Below are 20304 nucleotides of genomic sequence, written 5' to 3'. Positions count from 1 at the left end.
TGCTGAAGGCTTCGTAAACCTGAACAATGGCGGCAGCCTGAGGCGTTGAAGTATCAGCTGACCTGTAGGACTTAGCTCTGTGCATCTGCGGCTGATTATTGCGATGAGCTAGGTCCTAACAACAGGGGCTCGCGGATTAGCGCGTATTTGGTGCTGTGTTACATGAATATGGTGCATGACAAGTCAGTTGATAGTGAAGAAGTATACCGAATGGTGTAGAGTGTATTTCTAGAATGCAAGGCGGGCGGGATTGAGTCGTACGAGCAAGATAAAGGTTTGGAAACAGGCAATATTGATCACTTGTCAATTCTGAAAGTAAGCACACCTGGTAAACTACTATCAGATGGACGCGGGAATCCCGTGAAATTTAATTCATTCTCAGTAAGAACTGATAGTGATGATAGAAAAGCATATGGCCAATTCTGCTTTACAATTGCAGTAATATTCAGGTGAATACTCGCAAGCCATGCCAGCATGCATCTCCCACAGCATGTTTCGTAACCTGCGGAAGTGCTAATTTGCAAAGGAACTTACAACCATTAGTCTATATACACATCACATCACATCACCCCTTCAAACAGTGACCAGTATGCTGCATCCACTCCCTGAAGAGCCCACTCCCCGCCATCGGCAGTAAGATCGGGCTCTGCGCTCAGGTCAGTTCCAGAGCCGAAAGGCGCCTGGTCATCATAAGGCGCAAGCGAGAGGATCTCATCGTCGAAAAGAAAGGCCGGGTCGAGCGAGCCAAATGCCGTTGCCTTGTGTTGGCTCTGCGAGTGTGTGGGACCAAGTTCTGCAGCTGGTGACTGCTGATGATGTTGCCAAGTCGTCGATTGGTTGTTGTTGGCCATCTTGATATTGATCGAACCGAGGTACGGCACGTTAAAGTGCATCTCCTTCCTGTCTCTGGCTGATAGTTTGCCTGCAGCCTTTTCGATTATGGGCGCCAGCTGCTCGATGATTCCCACGGCCTCTTTGCTTAAGCTGTCATCGGTCAGGCCTGCCACGTGCTCCATCCTTCTTCTCGTCGACTCTACTAGCTCCCTATCCCCTCTGATCCTCTCCCAGACCTCTCCCTTCCTTCTGCCCAAATATGACAGGCATAGTGTCATGGCCGCTATTAAAGCTGCATAGTCTACCCTTCGGCAGCTGTACGCTGAAACATTGAGGTTGCGGAACGAAATGAACCGGCTGAGCAACTCTCGTGCAGCAGTTAGGCATTGTTTCTTGGAGTGGTCATATCGTGATGAGCATGGTTCGTGAAGCATATATGGGACATGTAGAAGTATGAGAAGGGTAAAGTGGTGCATCTGGCAGATAATTCTCGCTGTAGCCTCCCAGAGTGTGTTCAGAGAAGCAAAAGGGTCAAGCTTAGGCTCTTCCCACCAGCCAAACGGCATAGCCTTGGCTGCTGCTTCGAGATCGAGATCAATTTCTTGGGTGAGTGCATATTCATGTGGCGTGGGGTCTTGCGTGATCTGAGCTCTGGGCCGATGTTGGCTATGGTTGCGTCTGAGGATCTTGGTCGAATAGACGGTATGTGCCCACTCTAGACGCTCGACAGACGTTGCGCGGGGCCTTTCCGCCTCATAAACACTGTCCTCTCCATGGCTACCAACAGGTAGACCTAGAAGAAGGGAGAGGTATCTGTCAGAGAAGACAAGGCGGTGCCACAAGGTGGTGGCTGAAGGCCTCCGAGTCGGATCGCCTTTGGGATCGCACGACCGAAATGCTGCGGAGTGACCACGATCTATTCCCATAATCTGCGCCATGCTCATGGCTCTTCGGAAAGTAAGCCAGGCTTTGCGAAGACTGCCGGCGTTGACCTGGTAGTAACCATGAAGAATCAGGCACTCAATCCCCTCAGCGTACCCGACTAGCTCGTCATTCGAAGTAACGAGCAGGCAGGTCGTGTCTAATCGACGTATTGACTCGGCTTGAGAGAACTCAAGTCCTAGTGCGCTCCAGTCAAAGGTGGGCGGTAACTGCTGGACGCAGATAAGAATTTGCAGTGCCTTCCTGGCAAGAATCAGCGGGTGTGAAGACACAGGCGGAACCACAGCCCAGTTTGATGCAGGCTCAACTTTGCCGTCTTGTCGCTCAGCATCGCTATAACATAGAGCTGCGATGTAAGGAGCACCTGGGCTGGCCGTCACGATTGCTCGCAGGACACCAGGCTTCGGGATGATGGCACGCAGAGTCGTGCAAACCCAGAAGTGCTTCGGAGACGGCATTTCTCGGCCTGAGCGCGTCGATGGTTCTGTGCTATCTTCCTTTGGGGTCGAAACGATGGGGAAAGTGGATGTGGCAGACTCCGCCGAAGTGAGAACTGGCGTGGAGTGAGGTGCGGACTCGGATGGCCCACCAATATCATTTTGCATTGCCAAAAGCGCAGCGATAGGACCATCCCGAGTGTTGGAGGCTTCAAGGCTATCCATTGATGAGATGCGGCCTGCTCGAACATGTCTTTCGTTTATCGACGCAGAGCGGCTGCGCCTGCTGTGCGGATGCTGGTTTGAGCTAGGCCCTGCGTTGTCCGCATCATCGGGCACGATTCTGTCCACGATACGTTCCATCATTTGCTCAAGGCGGTCCAGCCTTTTTGCCAATGGCGGATCTGGCTTCTGTCCCGCCTCTGGAACATCGCTATCATCGAACTCCTGACTGCGACACGCAGTCTCACGCTGCTTGCAGCCGACACAGACTGCATCTTCGGGGCTATCGAACTGGCACTTGATTTTACGTTTTCTGCCTAATATCTGTCAGGGCTTCTGCAGATCAATTTGAATTTAAACCACTGCTGCCAGCACTTTTACAGGATGTTGTAGCGTGTGGCCAACAACTGCGTATGCCGCGAGGCAAAGAGTTTGTTTGCCAGTGCATAGGACAATGGGGAAAGCTCACATTCCCAGCAAGACTTGGTGCCCTTCCTGATCTTTCTTCGTTTTGCAAGCGGTTCCGAACCGTCGATGCTGCGACGTTCCGCCGTCCTCGCACCTTGACTCTCTGACATGGCTCAAGCCTGTTCCTAGGCCCACAAGTTCGGCCGAGCGCCGGACGAACCTCTACTTGGTGAACCCCGTATGAGAGGAGCCAGATCGGTATGAAGGCCGACAAGATACACTGAAGTCTCAAAGGCGCAACCGGTATTGTAGTCCTGGCAAAAATCAGTTTTTGAAGAAATGTGGTAAGCTGTAGGTGCAAATGGATGTTCGTCAGCTCAGCTGAGGGAGGTCTCGGATTGCTTAAGCAATTCGTCAGTTCGTCCGTCCGTCGGCCGAATGAGCCGAGTCCCGAATCCAGTTAGTCCTCACTCCAATCGAGTCTCGCCATTGGTTTACTGAAATATTCAGTACAGCCTACAGTCAAATAATGGGACTTTTCGCATGTAGCTGGACTCCATCATGTCAATAATGATTTAGACTATAGTGCTTGAGGAAGTCATGAGAGGCAAGCCAAGAGCCTCTTCACGACTCCTGTAAAGAGATGCTTCGCGCTCCGGCGGGAAATTACCAAGCCAAGAATTTTGCGATGCGTAGTTTAACTTCATGAATGCGCCAGCGGTCCAGGAACAATTGATGATATTTGTGGTGAGCAATAGTGTATCCAGTCCCTTGTTGCCGGACGTAGAGCATAAACAGCCCCTGCGTGGTACCGCAAGTGATTTATCCACGTTGGCATGCTGATCTCTTGTGCCTGCCCCTATTGTGTAGAGCCGGTTGAAGAAACGAGAGCAAGTCAGCTTTACTAGACAGCCATAACCGACAGACAACCGGAGTGCGCTTGTTGGCCGTGGCTTGAGTGTGGGTGAAAACATGGGCGAGCGAGCAAGAGGTGCTCGACGCCGTCGACCACTGCAGAATGGAGAAGGGAGCATCGGTCAGGTCCAGCCAAGACGCGCCAGGGGAGAGCCGGTCAGTGCAGTGGTTCCAAGGCCCTCTTCGGTGGAGGGTCTTGTGTTTCAGCTGGGCGCAGACAGCAGTGGAAGAGCTGGCGGGCAGCAAGGGTGAGTGCTAGAATCCCCACGACGATCGGGGCAGCGGTCACAAAGCACGTGGCAACGCGGCTGGCGCGACTGCTTGTCCTGGAGGGGAGTCACGGTATACACGACATGGCAGTCGGTAGCGAGCCAGAGACTAGCAATCCAGACACAAGAACGGGTCCGGCTCTGCAGCTGGGTCTTCCGCGAGTCCGAGGTTGAAATCCCTTCTCGACCTGGTGGGGGTATTGTCGAGTTGTCTGGCCACGATCATGGCTTGTCAAGTGGAACCCCGGGACAAAGTAGAAGCGTAGTGAAGTTTATCGTTGTTGGATGCATGGCTCCTGAGGGCTCAATTATGCATGCTAAAATGTTCAGCAGATATGTTCGACATTGTCGTCCATACACAGTGACATGGACTCTGTCGTGACTAGCCAGCTGTTCGGTCTGTTGTGGCAAGTGGGTTCGACGAGACACCACTGTTTCGTCGGGGTGTGAGAGCCCAATGTGGAACCCACATTGGCTGGGGCAACAAACGTAAACAACAGCTGAGGCTGAGATAGACTGGACCAGGTGAGATGTTCTGGCCCTCGGGAGGCAGTCTTTTGCTTAGGCAAGGTCTAGATATCCACCGGTGGTATGGACAAATTCGATTCGGTGTCGAGCCCTCGCCCGTTAGGTCGTCGTCGAATCCCAACAAGCTGCAGTGCCAGCAAGGATGCTCCTCCCTGGGACCCCACCAGGATATGCCGTCATCTGACGACGGACTGGGATCAATCGGTAGGATTGTTTACAATAGCAACTATCGCTGGGGGCTCCTTGATTGTCGCGTTCTTGGACTCAACTGACGAGATGAAGGCTAAGAATTAAGCAATCAATATCAATTAATTTCACGTGTTTTTCTTGGAACAGAGCCAGCACGCGTCGACTGAATTCTAGTTCTGCCGTCTAAATTTTTTCTTCCTCTTCCTGGGGAGACATGAGCTAACAGTAATGAGCAGATGAGCAGGCAGAGTGCTCAGTGCTCGCCTGCAATGACAGCTCATCTCTGCAGCAGACCGAGCCCTTCACCGCAGGAACAACGTGGAAATTGGCTCGCATCTCCCGTCGAGTTGGGCTTGTCGTGCGTTATCTGGGGCTATCGGGCCCCCCACTCGAATTTGCGGAGCGGCTGTTAGCGGAGCTACAAAAGACTCTGCGAACCCCAGGCTCGTGCCCAGGTCCCTAGCCCTCCAAGGTTTGCCGTTTCTGCAGGCTGACAGAAACAGACTAACAACGGCTTTGTTGTGCCTGGTTCCTGTTTCCTGTTCCTGATTCCTGACCGTGTCCCGTGCCGTCCCTCTCGGTGCGTGACCACATCGCGCTGCTGCACGCTCTCGACTGGACTGGACTCGGCCTTGGGGGAGACGACCAATCCTCAACGCCAGCGCCACTCACGGCATGTGAGTGTGCGGCCAGCGGCAATCACTTCTGACTCTGAACTGCTCGCTACTCACCTGCTACCACCCGAGACACACGATCCTTTCCTGCCTTTGATACGCAGCGCAACCATCACCAACATACCACTGCAACCGGCCCACGATTGTTCCAACTTAACGCAAACTCACGACTTCATATCGACATGTCTTTCGCCTATTCGCAGCCTTTCATCCTCGATTGCCCACCCGATCTCTTAGCGCCCGCTCTTCTGCTCAAACCCCAACTCTCATCAACCATCCTGTAACGACCATGGCCGATCCTCATTCCGAGAGGCTGGACCTGGACACCTTCGCGGTCGCTGCCAGCCAGCCAGACACATTGCGGTGCTGCTGCGGGAACACAGACTGCGTCTACTTGAAGCACAATTGTTCTGTTCTTGATAGCGTTGAGAAGGATGTCCATACAGCCGCAAAGCTGGGCCAGGTACGTAGCCTTGAAGTCTTTCAGCCCCCAAGCCAAGCCACCATAATCTTGCCGCTTGTTCTATTGTCGCGCTTTTTGAGCAACGTTGTACATGTCGAGTCGTCTCAGCCGCTTGCACTTGATGAAGCACATAGAAGGCACAGTCGTCTTCGTGGGACCTGTAAATAGCACCACTTGGCATATAACTTGCATTCCTCTTCTCCATGCGCACACCTTCTGCCGCCCTCCTGGCAAGACACAAGCATTCCTGACTCGGTCTACTCCCTTCCAATGTCCGCTCAATTATATCCTCTTGCCCTTGGCGTTGCCGAAACGTCAAGGGCTTCCTATCACACCTATGTTCCTGTGCTCCAAGATGTGCAACCTCGTTCGGAGGTCTGTGACTTCCCAGCGCTGACATTCGCTCTACAGGCCCTTCTCGCGCGCCACGAGGCATACATGGCCTCGGCCGAGCGCGATCGATACGAGATGCAGTCGCGCATCGAGCAACTCGAAACAGAGAAGAGGACATTGGAAGCTGAAAACGCGAGGACGATCCAGGAAAACCGCGCGCTACTCGACCAGCTCGAATCCTACAACAACTCTGTCATCGATTCAGAGACACAAATAAGGAGCCTAGAGGCAACTCTGCAAAGTTCAGAACAGGCGATCCGGAAGTTGCAAGGCGCTGAAGCGCGAGCAACTGAAATGGAAGACCAACTCGCCAATTTGGAAGCAGAGCAAGCCGCCCTACGAAATACTCTTGTTACAACCGAGGGCGAGGCTAGATCGGCCATGCAGAGGTGGCGCAGGGCAGAGAAAGGCATCTCAGATCTGCAGGAAAAGCTGGAAAAAATAGAAAGGGAGGCCTGCGAAGAGCGACAACGACACGCCGAGGTGCTAGCTCGAATGGAGAAACAACGCTCCATGGAGAAGGATCTCAACACGGCCGCTGGAAGGCTGAAAGGCGCGGCTGCCGCGAAGACGATGGGCGAAGGCAACAACGGAGGCACGGTGGTCTCGCACTTTGTGCGTGATCTTCTGCAGGACAACGCGAATTTGCAAGTGGGCATGGCTGAGCTGCGCGAGCTCTTGCTGAATTCAAATGACGAGATACAACACCTGCGCGAGCAGCTCATCTTCCACCAGCCTGTGGAAGACAGAGAGACCAGTGCAGCAAACACACTGAGAGCAGAGCTGGATCCCGACGAGATGGAGCCTCCGTCGCCTACGTCGCCCAAATCACCCCAGTCTGAGCAGAAATCACGGCCAACGGCATCAGTGTCGCAGGAATTGCACATACATCATCATTACCACGTCGCGAAGGCTGTCGAGCCAAAGAAGCCCAAGAAGAAGCGGCAAAATCTGACCCACAACATTTTTAACCCGTCAAGAAACTTTGCGCCTTCCTCCCCGCCGAGCCCGGGTCTACCTCACTGGCGATTGCCGCACACACCCAGTGCACCTACACTCATATCACACTCTGTCAGAGATTCGATATCCACAGCTCCGTCTACGAGATGGTCTGTCTTCTCCGAGCAGCCATCGGATTTTGCACCTTCCTCAGTTCCCAGCTCTCCAGTGTCGAATCGTCGAGGCTCCGTGTTCGACAGGACGGGCCACGACACATCATATCCCACCTCGCCGGTCACGAGCATTGATCCTACATCGCCGGTATGGACCAGACACAAGAAGCAGCCATCGGATGCATCCAGACGGAAGTTCTCAGTTCCAAGGCCCCTTTTCCTGGACGGTCTGCCAGAAGACGATCAAAGTGTTGCCAGACGCCATGAAAACGGCAACGCTTCAAAACTCAGAGACACTGTGCCTACAATACTGACCACGTCCGAAGACGGTCCTGAGTCCACGACAACGGCAGTATCACCTGAAGAGCTGACGGCAGGGTCTACGGATTCTGGCGACGCCGTGACTAGCATGCCGCTTACTCCCAGCTATGACGACTGCTACCACACCAATACGCGCCCTCGCTTGCACCGCGCAGCATCGTCTGAATCCATCATGTCCCTCACTGGAGGGCTTGACATACACACGCTGAAAGCCCGCCCGAGTCAGCTTTCATTCCGACCGCTTGGTGCTGCAATGGCCGATATTGGATTAAGTGCGGTTACTGCTCGACCGACAATCGCGAGAGGCAGTACACAGGAGAGAAGTGGCGGCATGACCCTGCGGGACAAGCTTAGCCATCCGAATTTCCGCGCTGGAGATCGCGCTGCTTCAGCTTCAGCCGCCTTATCCTCACTTGCGAGCACACCAGAAGTCCCTCAACGATCAGCGTCCGGCGCCGGCTTTGGAAAGCTTGTAGGCTGGCGACCATGGGCAAGCACGAACAGCAGAGGCGGCGATAGCGCCTCAAATACACCGACATCTGACAGAAGCAGGAGCATGTCACCGAACCCTGCATCGGGTTCGTCACCCGCTACGTCAGTCATTGATGTTCCCCGAGCGTCCAGCTCTCAGACTCCTAAAAAGCCGCCTCCCAAAGAGCTCGCCTTCTCACCACGCACCTTTGGAATTAACCAGCCTGGAGCCATCCCGGGTTTCCAAGAGTACTTGGCTTATCACCAACGACGAGGGCCTCAGGCCAAGGTTGTCCCCGACGTCGTCGATACCGAGGCGCTCCGGGAGATCCTGGAAGAGGAAGGCCTTTAGCTGGCCCCCTCGGTGTATCGAAGCGGGACCCGGATGCCCTATCGACTCGTGACTGACTGGAGCCGTGAGAGCCCCTTGTATCCTCCAGCCACACCAGGCTTGTCTATTTCCTTTGTCTCTTTCCCTTTGAGCGTGCATAAAAAGTAGCGGTGTTTCCTGTGCAATTTGCTCGGCGAAACGAAACGGTGCATTGAACCGGAGTTTATTTGAATTGTCTTTACACCCGACACTCGCATTAATCCTCATTGAGTAAATATCTGTACCCACATACGCACCCCCTGTATTGCTTGTCCGATCTGCTTAGTTCATGGATTCGGTGGTGAGGCCGAGCTTGCTTGTTTACTTGATGGGAGCTGTATTATTTATCTCAGTTGTATGAGAAGAGATGTGTTGCTATCGAAGTGGAATCTACGTTAGGTCCACAGATTGAGTGTATTGGTGCTCCTACATGTATACTAGACTGTCAATTGTCATGATACCCCCACGCGGCAGCGGGAGGGAAGAGACTCCTGCGCTGTGTCTGAATAGAAGAATATTGAGTACTTGTCATTTCTTGACTGAGATATTTGGCAGAGGTGGGATCTTCGTGTGGCACTAGAGTTATAATAATATTAATTATGCGACGTTAAATATCCGACTTGCTTTTGCAAATTAGGACCAAATTTCAATTTAGACGCTATTGAAGAGAGAAGTATTTGTCCACGATGGGGCATAGTTTATATTGAGACCGTTAAGTCAATTTGAATGTCATTACGAAGTAAGGACAACTTTGCTGCCACTGTCTGATGGGTACTAGCTCCGATCATTGTCCGATCGTTCCACCTTTTACAGTACTCACAGAACTTACACCACCGTCCACTCTGACAAGTCAGAGTATACTGTTACTTCTCCCTGGCGAGAGATAGTGTACCCATGTCCTTCTGGGAGGTGGACAGGCTTCAAGTCAGCGAGACCAGCGGCAAGAGACAGCATAGCAATGGACTCTGCACATAGATATGATTGTTCTTTTGTCAAGCCCATGAGCATGCTCCAGCCACATGTTGCGTCGTTTTCGTCGGGAAAGTCTGCTAATCGGTAAGCGTTGCAATGTAAGATCTCATGAATGAGGGTGATCTCGATCAGATCACCCGCCACTTCGTTTATGTGGACCCCGGCGAGGTCCTGGGCTTCCCACTCCTCCCACGATATTTGTAAGTTTTTCGCCGTCTGGGTGAAGTCGACGACTGAGCGTTGAGGGTGCTGATAGCTGTCTGGGGTGAGTCGAAGCTCCACAGGTCGCTCATGTGTGACTAGTGCTGTGCTGACATTGACGAGTCTGTCGAAGTCTGCCTTGCTGTCAGCAAAAAATATCAGGAAGTTGATAGGGTCAAAGTACATCTGCTCTGTCTGCTGCTGGTAACGGTCGATGTCGGCGAAATGGATTCGGACCTGTGCGTGCGCCCTTGAATTGGTTCTGTTCCAATTGTTAGCAAAATCGTAGAGGTCCCGGCGGACATGGGCAGCCACTGGTCGCGGTCGGAGCTCAATTTCTCTGTCAAAATCGGGGGATGGCTCGAAGTTAGGGCTTCGCATCATCGGCTGCACATCTGTCGTTGTCGTCTTGAAGATGAGTTCGAAAAAGTGCGCAAATTCCACGTCTTCTGGATCATTCAGGCGCTCTAAGGCCCTCATAGCAAAGGACTGGGCTCTTTTGAACACAACATCAAAGTTTTCGGGACAAGAGGCATCTAAATAGTAGTAATGTTTGACCATCCTGCTAGTAGACAGGCCTTGTCGCCTCTCCGTGTAGTAAACAGAAGGTTCTCCTCAAGAAGAACTGTTGGAACCAATGTCTGGTAGCCTCCAGAATGCTAGTATTTCGGACTTGTTCAGGCTTATTGGCACACTCTTGCTGAGCAAAGTCCCTTGAAGAGATCCGAGAGTGTTTCCATCGTAACCACCTTCACCTCGCCTTCGAGGTCTACTTATGTCAATATCAGATTTTTGTACTTCAATGCCATTGTGATTTGAACAACACTAGATCAACAATGCATTGTGTACAACACCTGTATACAGTCCCAAGGGGTCGTGGAGCGAACGATGGCTATCCCGAGCCGCGTCTTTCTCGAGAATTTCATTATAGCTTTCTGCGCCTTATACTATTGATTGTCCAATATCTATATTTAGTAAATGATCTTTCGATAGAGACACCGACTAGGCTGTGGACAGGGATCGTACTGCCCCAGATTCTAGCCTCCTCATACCGCGTCAGCTTCGCTATGTAATCGGCATAGTATATGGTCGTCATGAAAGGTCAACTTCAGATGGATTTTTGCGACGCAGAAAGCCCGGGTCATACATCGAAGCAGGGTACACTCTTCCTTGATGGGTCCTATAATCTGAGGAGGCGCTCAAATTTAGTGGCAGGGGTTGAGCCCGGCCAACCATTGATTGATCAGCTTGTGAAGTTGAACTCGTAGTCTGAATCCGTTTCCTATGTTGGAATTAAACTTAGTCCATAGCTCAGATGTAGCTAAATAAGCTACCTAGGAGTCCTCAGGGGATTGTACACTCGGTTTCGTGTCAAAAATTGACTGAGATGATTTGCTGCTTTACGTTGCCTGGCATGTCGGGATCCACGAAGTAAAGTGTGATTTCGGCCTCAGATTTCCCCTTCCTAGGATCGTAAGGCTGAGCGAATGTCCAGATCTCTATGATCCGCTTCTCCAGTGGAATCAGATCCGCTGCAGGCAAATCCCAGCTCGTTCTGGCCGTCCAACTCCCCGCTCCCAAGACCCAAGTTCGCGGATCAAGATCCTCAGCTTCAAATTGCTTCAGCCAATCTTGCTCAAACAATGTGACGGGCTCCAATGAACAGAATGCGGGCTCTGACACAGGACCCCAGGAGCCCATTGTCCCTCCAAGCCCAGCCTCCTCGACTTCGACGAGTCTCTGTGCCACGGCTGCCGCGCTTGTGCTCATCCATACGCCCTCCTGCCTTCTTGAAGCGCGAAGGAGCCCAAGGGCCCGTCTTCGTAAAAGGGGATGACGGCAGCGGAAGATGACTAGCCAGAGTGACATAATTATTCCTGGGCCGTCCAGAGAAACCACCGACGGGAGAAGTGGATTCTTGTAGACCTCTGACTGAATGTAAAGAGCGCTTAGCGCGATAATGCGCTCAAAATAAGCAAGATGGGCATCCCAGGATAGCTCGTTATAATCCGGTTTTGTGATGCCGGCGAGTATAATGAGATGGACTGTTGTGTGGCAGATCTTGAGGAAGATTAGGGTTGGGCTCGGCTCCTTTACATTGGTACGACTTAAGAATTGAAGCATCTTCTGTTCCCACTCCGCCAAGTCTGCCAATATATTGATGTCACTTTGGTGAGCATTATCATTGTTGGGCTGCTCTGTGTCGGGACTGCCTGCTTCAAGCCAAATCTGCCTCATAATGCCCATCAGTAAATCATGGGCATGTGTAAGGCTCTTGATCTCTTTGGCCCTCCTTAGCGCATGGCCAAGTAGCTGGTTTTTGAGATATGGGTAAGGTGCTTGTGAAGTTTGGAAAGTTAGCCATTGTAGATCCAGTCCCGCCAGACTATCAGCCGCGTCGTTGATATTCAGTTCTGAGACCGGTCTTCCTTTGGCTTCGTCTGCAAGTTGATCAACGAGCTTGGCTGCTGCGAGAATGTGGACTTGGCTATCAACCCATTTCCCCGTGAGATTAGAGACTGCAGCCAACGCAATACTGAGGACTAGTATAGCGTTGACGTCGGTGATAGAGCTGGAGATCTTCAAAGCTTGGATATAGCTTTTGCTAGCTTGGCTAGCCAATTGGACTGAGATCGAGTCCATTTGCGATGTTTTTTGATCTGCGTCTTCAAACTTGCCAGTATCTCTGTCGACTGACGATCCGCTGTCGCTGTATCCCCCCTCATTTTGGGAGAAAGAGTCTTGAGAAAGCCGAGACACAACCTCCCATTTTCGCTGAAGTGCACCGAGTGCTGCTACAGCGTGCCATACTGCCGGCTCCACGTGGGCAGTTTGTAGCAGAGTGCGGTCCCAGAATCCGTGCTGGTTGCCCAAGGGATCGTATCTTGCCGTCGGGGCCACGGAACCCACACGGAAGCGGAAGAAGTCGAAGCAGGACACGGCGTCCCCTGGTACTTGAGGACCAGTTGCTAGGACGCGTGATACCGGCCCAACATAATTGAGCTGGCGGACGGCGAGTGTGAGTGCACGGCGGGAAAGATGCTGGACTGACGGGCTCCCTCGTTCCATGGCATGACCTGAAAGACCCCCTTGCTGAGCCTGCGCAGGGAGGTAGCCATCGCACTCGCGCTTGGACTGAATACATCTGAAACAATGTCAATCGATATAATAATTTCATTGATAATCACAGGACTCACCTGTTGCATTTAGGTCGGGCCTCATCACACTTCACGCGACGTATCCTGTAATCCTCGTTAGCGCAGCCGTACTCTGTCTACTTCACCAAGCCTCTAAGGAAGTACGCACCTGCAGGTGATGCAGCCAGTTTTTGTCCGCGTTCTGGACTTGGATTTGTCTGGACGATTTTTACTGCCATCGGTACTGCCGTCTGAACCATAATTGTCCATTTCAATTCCTTGTCTGATTGAAGACATCCTCGAGCAGCAGAGAGAGGTCCAAGGCGAAACTTGGAGTGATGCTAGTAAGGAGCTAACAAAATACGGCCAGCAGACTCAGGGGGGCCGTGTAAATCAAAACAAGCAGCCCTGTGAAGTTAGTCTCAGACGACTTTAGGAGTTGCTTGCGGTGTGTGCAAGATTCTGCCGTGTTCACTCGTTCTTTAGGCCTTAGGATATAGCTAAGGTGAGAATGAAAAAAAAAAAATTAAGAAGCAGAGAAGAAAATTGCGTTCTGGTGAGACGTCAGCTTATTCGCTGCGCCTCTGGGCTGGTGCGCGGTGCCAGTCGAAAGTGAGAAGCGGCACTAAAATTGGCCTACAGGGTTGCGGTACACTGCCGTCCGGAAGGCAGCCTCCAGTGCTTACGCCTTGATCCGCCAATACTTTGTCCATGCAAACCGACGATCGAAGCTGGCTGTTCTGAGCAACCAAGATAAACAGACTAGTGCTTATTTTGTTTGTTCATTGACCAGGGCAACAGTTTGAGGATGGCAAACGAGTTTGAATAGGCACTCAAATGAAAGATTTTGTTGATTTATTTTGTAATATAGTGTGAGAGCATGCAAGTCAACCGCTATCTCAGTGGAAGCATCAAGACTCATTCATGCAAACGCAACCATAGATCATCTTTCCTAATGCCCGAAATAAAACTGAAGGTATCCTCCTGCATCGAGTCATATTGATATACATACGGCTGCACAGCTCCGATGTGTACCACACTCACCACACTGGCAGCTGAAGTAGAAATCATGAATGGAAGAATGGAAGTTGTCGAATCCTGAAGCTCAGAAATTGACGATAACACCAACGGTCTGCTTGACGAGCTGTAGGCGTGGCTCACGGCTTCAGCATCTCCCTATGGTGCGCGTGTCAGCCCATGTTTCTTTCCCAATATTTCAATCACGGAAGTGTCTTACAGGAACTAATCTGGTTGTCGTAATCACCGCCGTAATCATCAGTCACCACTGAGAGATCGTAGTTGTAATCCAACGTGACACCTCGGTCGTCGCCCTTGTTATTGCAGTCAATGAACCTGGGTATCTGTCAGTTCATAGTCTCTAGCTTGTACCTGCGACAATGCGCTGAAAGCATTGATGATCACTTGGAAGAGCCACTCTACTGACTTGTAAAACTGGCAGTTGCCACCAGTATTTGTGCTTAGCGAGGAAGTCTTGTTCTCATACTCGTCGAGAAATGCTTGGGTGCCGTTGAAGCTGCTGTAGTTGACTTTGTCCCGGTTCTCGTCAGCTCAATTGTCGATAGACAAGTTATGACTGCCAGTGTATTGCTTACCGCACTCTCCCGGCGGTGCCCCGAAAGACAGACAGTTCCCACGGAAACCAGCTATGTCACATTGAACTGCTATGCGTTAGTCACCTGCTACGGAACCTGGCCTGAGGCATTCTGGAAGATTATAATGAAAGACGAATAGGCAATAGTAGCCGGGAAAGGGTTATACTGACGGACGAAGATGTAAGGAGGCGTGACAACGGGACGATTAGGGTCGGGCGTCGAATCAGCAGGAACATCCTGGCGCCTGCTTACAGCTGTGTCGAAGGTGATCAGCGGAGCCGTCAAGAACGCGCTGTAAGCCTCTGGATGGTTCGTCTTGAGGGGATCTCCGAGTGGGACAAGAGAGTTTTCTTGGATTGTAGGCAGGGCATTGGACAGGGAGATTGACAGCGCAGCTAGCGCGGCTGAAAAGAATGTGTTGGTCTGCATGGTGGCTTTTTGTAGGCAGACGTTTTCTGGAATGAATGTCTATGCAATGAGAACTGCTGATATGCTCCTCATGGATGGATCGATGGGAGCACATGGACGGCCTTTATAGCCAGGCCATGGCGGGTAGCCAGCCGCACAGGCTCCCAAGACTTCAATATACACTCTCGCGATCTCTCGGTCAAATGGGCATGCTTGTTCGTTGCTACCTGCTGAACTGGGTAGCGGCCCCGGTATCCGCAAGATTTCAGTTCCCCGTGATGGTTCAAGCCGTCGTGAAGGTTATCCCCTCTCCAAGCCGTCGAAGAACTCGGTTGCATGAATAATTTGCTCGTCAAGGCATTGTGGAGTTTTACACGCGATTGAGTTCTTTGGGTATATTATTGGCTCATCACGAGGAGCATCTCATATTCCTATTGATCGTTTCCACTGCTTGTGCTACCCTCCGGTTCATCCGATCCTTTATTGAGGCCCTGGCAGCAAATGAAGCTTAATGGAAACCCTCCTGAATCGTGCCACACACATTCATTTTGGCTTCCTTGGCCTACCAGAATCAGGCGAGCTATTATGCGATGGATCGGCATGGGACCCCTTTTGGGGAATTATTTCTGATACTCATGGGGGAGGTGTTGGCCGTCAACTTGCCTTCAGGAATATTTTTTACAGCCGCAAATTTATAATAGCAATGGTGATTGCCAGTTGCTCCTTTATATTCTTCAGAATGCTAGGCGTGGGCCTTCGACACAGAACTTTTTTGAGAAACCTAATAAGTTTCGCAGCATCATTGCTAAGGAAGGCTTCATTGAGTGTCGGATTCAGAAACTGGGGACGCTAGCGTGATTGTCATAAAGTAGTCGCCGAAAGAGACAGTATCAAGGGACACTCACAACTCCTGTGGTGTGACAGTCAGGATTTTGAAGGGGCTCAATCTATTTTTGTCCCCAACTTTAAAAGAACTTTCAAGGTATAAAATGCGGAGTCACTTGTATGTGGTATCAGAGCCACCGCCTTCAAAGACTAAAGAGTCACAAGGTTGATCATCTTCGCTACTTAGGTCATGAGAAGAATGATATCTCGGTCCACCCTGGACTTCATCATGAGTCGGATGATCAACAAAGACCTCGAGTCGTCAATCAATCTTATAAGGCACTTCTAAATGATGCGTCGAATTATAACTCCCGGATAATTTTTTTTTTTTTTTTGCTGCATGCTCGTTACTTAAGAGAACTGATATAGTGCCTAACTAGTACACACAAGTGATGTACTGTTGGATGCTCATTTTGTGCCTGGAACTTTTCTGCTAGTACATTCAATTATGTGCAGATGACCTCCACGTTCTCGGTACAGCTTGTCATGCTGTTCTCACTGTGATATTGGCCTACTAAATGAGCAGACTGAGATACACTAGTAGGAGGTTCATGGCTAATTAATTCACCATGTTTCCTGCTCGGCGAAAGCAGGCTGGGCATTTGTACTACATAGTCAGGACTTGATTGCATGTGACCTTACATTACTAAGTTTTCTCAGGAGTCATAGAGATGAATGACTGTATGAAGGATTGCAAACCAGCTACATCTTGAGAATATCGCCAAATACCAGCCAAAGATCCCGACCTCTCGCTGGTGACCACAATTCGGCTTCGGAAATTTTCCTTGGCGGAAGCTCCGCCAAATTTCCGAAATAAACCATATTTGCAGTGAAAGAACAGTCTCCCAAAACTGAATGCTAGATTGAATGCGCCTCAAAGAAAGGTCTCGGAGAATGTAAACCCAACATCCTGGAAGGTCACACAGAGTCTCACTAAGACCGTTGTCCCGGATACTAATACGGGCCAGATCGATTCACGATCACTGACCTCGTCCTGGCTGTTTATGCCTTTCTCTCCGGGTAGGGCTCAATTACTAGATTCATGGTTTATATTGCCATCCATATTTCGCTGCAACCAGAGAAGGCCGAAGACGGCCTAGAACGCCTTCGAGCACCCTTGTGCTACGACTTCTATGAAACACTACGAAATGACAGCGTTATCCCTCATGCGAATACCTCTACGGTGAAATAGGCTTAGAGATTTCAGTCCTCAGTGTGAGGTTTACGGACTCCCACGATCAGTTTTCCACCGGTACACATTTTATTCACGGCTACAGTCCTCCAAGTAAGCGTCTGGCGGCTGCAGGGACTCCGAAAATATATCGAGGGCCAATTTGATGATGCTGAGGCAATCGACACTGTTAAGGCTTCCTGGAATGACGCAAGATAGACTCTCCTCTCTCATTTTCATATGGCACTGTCGGTGTACCCTGGTGCTTTAAGCCAGGAGAAGACCCGGGTTTCGACCTTAGCTGAAGGTGACATCAAAGTGAGTGACAAAACGCGCTGGAAAATCACCTTTACCTCACGGCTCCCTCCAAATATGGATCAAGTTGACACAAATACATGCGCTCAGTAGGCAATACTTAGCATCACAGCAGAATGGTGTGATCTGGAGCAGAGCCACCATGTATGCTGGCACATTTTGGTTGAGGCCACAAAATACAAGGTCGACACTATGCCCTCTTAAGGACATTTTGAGACTGTGCATCGGCCAATTGATCAGGCATTGTGACTCGAGCATCAGAGGTGTCGTCCACGGTCTGACTAGTTTCGATAAAGACTGCTGGATAAAGTATCTGAAGCTCTGGTATTTGAGTTAGTGGTGACGGGCGGAGTGAAGGCGTTCTACATTTGGGGGCATCTTCACAACAGCCAGGTAATTGAGCCGTATGCCATGCTGATGTTTATAGTGAGTGACTGTCCGACATCTTCATTGTTCCACGTTGGACTTGCCATATCAGTTCATCTTGTAAAGTGTATTAGGTGGACCATTGTGGGCTGCCTGGGTCGCTGTGTGCTTGACAACGTTCCCATTGTAGTTTAGAGCTTCTCCAAGCTTCAGAGCTTAACTGACGCAGTCCAATGGCCAGCTGCTGACAGTGACACAGCACCTACGTATGGGTTCCCGGACACCCCACCATTATGCGGGGCTGGCGGAGCTTACGGGCGGATGGTCATGCCGTCATTGACACGCCAGGGAGAGCTTCGACCAGTCACAGCTCGCACATTACAAGTGCTCCTCCTTCAGAGCAACATCCCAGTTGATTCAGGTAGGTTGGGGACGGCGGGATGGCTGAGACAGGCAGACGGACGGTTGAATCTGTAACGGTAGACAGCTGGTCTGGTTGCGTGCTTGTGCTTGACGTCTTATCGCCTGCAGGGTGCCGACAGATGCTGATGCCTCATTGACCCGACCCCCTCCCTCAACCGCCTGCTGTTACTGCTCCCTTCTCCCTCTTCCACCAGGGGAATCAAGCTTCATGAATCCCACCATCTTCAGGCCCAGACCAAACTCCCTCTACAGAGTCGTCAAGCCCTTGTTCAGCAACCATACTGCAGCTATCCTCGTAAGAAGACCACTGCCCACTGCCCATTTCGGCACTTCAGTTGCAATGGCCCAGGAATATAAGCTCAAGGGCGTCACTTCGCTCGACCTCAAGCCGGGCGCCAAGCAGGAAGTCGAGGTTGAGGGCCTCGACACCAAGGTCCTCCTCCTCAACGACGGCACCAAGGTCCAAGCTGTCGGTGCAAAGTGTACCCATTATGGCGCTCCTCTAGTCAACGGAATTCTGACCACAAATGGCCGTCTCACTTGCCCCTGGCACGGAGGTTAGCACTGTTCGCATGTTTTGTGTCTACCAAATTACCATAAGAGCCAGATACTTACTGCAATACCTTCTCCCAGCTTGCTTCAACGCCAAGACCGGCGACGTCGAAGATGCTCCCGCCCTCGATTCCCTCCCCGTCTTCAAGGTCACCCAAAAAGACGATGGTTCCGTCTACATTTCCGGCGAGGAAGCCACCGTCAAAGCTGGCCGTCGCAAGCCCAACATCAAGTGCAAGGTTCAGACTGCCTCGGTGGAAAATAGAGTCCTCGTGGTCGGCGGTGGCTCAGGCGCCATCGGTGCGATCGAGGGTCTCCGTACAAATGGCTTCCAAGGCCCAATCACTCTGATCTCCAACGAAGGCTATCTGCCAATTGACCGCACCAAGCTGTCCAAAGCCCTGATCACCGATGCGAGCAAGGTTGAGTGGCGTGACAAGGAGTTCTTCGACAGCGGCAGCGTGGAAGTCATTGACGACGAGGTCACAGGAGTCAATTTTGCGAACAAGTCGGTGGCAACCAAGGTTGGCGGAAACTACACCTACAGCAAGCTCATTTTGGCCACTGGTGGTACAGCCAAGTCGCTGCCTCTGCAAGGCTTCAAGGTTTTGGGCAACATCTTCACGTTGAGAAACGTACATGATACGAAGCAAATCGTGGACGCTATCGGTGACAAGGGCAAGAAAATTGTTGTGGTCGGCAGCTCATTTATCGGTATGGAATTCGCCAACGCCACCGCTGCAGACAACGAAGTACATGTCATTGGAATGGAGGGTGCGCCTCTAGAGCGTATATTGGGAACCAAAGTCGGAAGTACCCTTCAGAAGGCCTTTGAAGGCAAGGGCATCAAGTTCCACATGAACGCTGGTGTTGACAAGGCCGAGCCTTCGACATCCGACCCTTCCAAGGTTGGCGCCATTCTTCTGAAAGATGGCACTCGCCTCGACGCAGATCTTGTTGTGCTTGGTGTCGGCGTTGCTCCCAGTACCCAATTCCTGAAGGACAACACGATTGTTAAGCTCGAAGAGGATGGAAGTCTTAAGACAGACGAGAACTTCAGCGTTGTGGGGCTGAAGGATGTGTACGCAATCGGTGATATTGCGAGCTACCCTTACCATGGCCCCGGAGGAGAGGGCAAATACGTCCGCATTGAGCACTGGAACGTAGCGCAGAACGCCGGGCGGACTGCTGCTGGCCACATTGTCGCGCCTACAAGGAAGTCTGCACCATTTACGCCCGTCTTCTGGAGCGCATTGACAGCCCAGCTCCGCTACTGTGGAAACACTATCGCTGGTTACGATGACGTGGTGTTCCAAGGCAGCCTGGACGAGGGCAAGTGGGCTGCCTTCTACACCAAGGGTGAGACAGTAGTTGCAGTTGCCAGCATGGGCAAGGACCCTGTCATGTCGCAGAGCGCAGAACTGATGGCCCTTGGCAAGATGCCCAGCAAGTCGCAGCTGAAGGAAGGACTGGATCCGGTCAGTCTCGGACCCCCGGAGTAGAGCCCCCAATATGCTGGCGGCCTAGGCTAGTAGCCGCCTGATGGTACTGTGTGCTGGGTCTTCGTCGCAGTGATACTGGGTGTGGAAACGGGGTTCCTGGCAGCTTCCGTAGTATTGAGAAAGATGATGATGACAACGATGACGCACAGGCGTTTGTACGGATACACAAAGTAGTTCCTTTAGTAATATGGATTCTTCGACCTCTTCAATG

The 20304-nt window shown here is 51.5% G+C and overlaps 6 protein-coding genes across 6 annotated transcripts; 2 read left to right on the top strand and 4 right to left on the bottom strand.

Moving 5' to 3' along the window:
• Nucleotides 1-560: 560 nt before the first annotated feature.
• J7T55_013244 (c6 zinc finger domain-containing protein) lies at nucleotides 561-3013 on the bottom strand (the record flags this gene model as incomplete). Its single annotated transcript, XM_053141020.1, has 2 exons — nucleotides 561-2752; nucleotides 2905-3013. 2 exons carry the CDS (start codon nucleotides 3011-3013, stop codon nucleotides 561-563), a joined length of 2301 nt encoding a protein of 766 aa, XP_052995587.1.
• Nucleotides 3014-5707: 2694 nt separating this feature from the next.
• On the top strand, nucleotides 5708-8530 carry J7T55_013243 (uncharacterized protein; the record flags this gene model as incomplete). The annotated part of the gene is made up of 2 exons (XM_053141019.1): nucleotides 5708-5881; nucleotides 6293-8530. The coding sequence occupies 2 exons, from the start codon at nucleotides 5708-5710 to the stop codon at nucleotides 8528-8530; spliced, it is 2412 nt and encodes an 803-aa protein (XP_052995586.1).
• Nucleotides 8531-9373: 843 nt separating this feature from the next.
• On the bottom strand, nucleotides 9374-10201 carry J7T55_013242 (uncharacterized protein; the record flags this gene model as incomplete). Its single annotated transcript, XM_053141017.1, has 1 exon — nucleotides 9374-10201. The coding sequence occupies one exon, from the start codon at nucleotides 10199-10201 to the stop codon at nucleotides 9374-9376; it is 828 nt and encodes a 275-aa protein (XP_052995585.1).
• Nucleotides 10202-11092: 891 nt separating this feature from the next.
• Nucleotides 11093-13128, bottom strand: J7T55_013241 (uncharacterized protein; the record flags this gene model as incomplete). Its single annotated transcript, XM_053141016.1, has 3 exons — nucleotides 11093-12866; nucleotides 12919-12963; nucleotides 13028-13128. The coding sequence occupies 3 exons, from the start codon at nucleotides 13126-13128 to the stop codon at nucleotides 11093-11095; spliced, it is 1920 nt and encodes a 639-aa protein (XP_052995584.1).
• An 895-nt stretch (nucleotides 13129-14023) lies between these two features.
• Nucleotides 14024-14900, bottom strand: J7T55_013240 (uncharacterized protein; the record flags this gene model as incomplete). Its single annotated transcript, XM_053141015.1, has 5 exons — nucleotides 14024-14034; nucleotides 14096-14211; nucleotides 14303-14405; nucleotides 14472-14537; nucleotides 14642-14900. The coding sequence occupies 5 exons, from the start codon at nucleotides 14898-14900 to the stop codon at nucleotides 14024-14026; spliced, it is 555 nt and encodes a 184-aa protein (XP_052995583.1).
• A 2492-nt stretch (nucleotides 14901-17392) lies between these two features.
• On the top strand, nucleotides 17393-20093 carry J7T55_013239 (putidaredoxin reductase; the record flags this gene model as incomplete). Its single annotated transcript, XM_053141014.1, has 4 exons — nucleotides 17393-17582; nucleotides 17876-18037; nucleotides 18234-18596; nucleotides 18673-20093. 4 exons carry the CDS (start codon nucleotides 17393-17395, stop codon nucleotides 20091-20093), a joined length of 2136 nt encoding a protein of 711 aa, XP_052995582.1.
• Nucleotides 20094-20304: the final 211 nt, after the last annotated feature.

This window comes from Diaporthe amygdali (assembly GCF_026229845.1).
Source record: "Diaporthe amygdali strain CAA958 chromosome Unknown NODE_8_length_1307975_cov_65_857355, whole genome shotgun sequence".
Taxonomy (NCBI): domain Eukaryota; kingdom Fungi; phylum Ascomycota; class Sordariomycetes; order Diaporthales; family Diaporthaceae; genus Diaporthe; species Diaporthe amygdali.
Note: the sequence above shows the minus strand (reverse complement) of the source record. Positions and strands in the feature narration are given on the sequence as shown.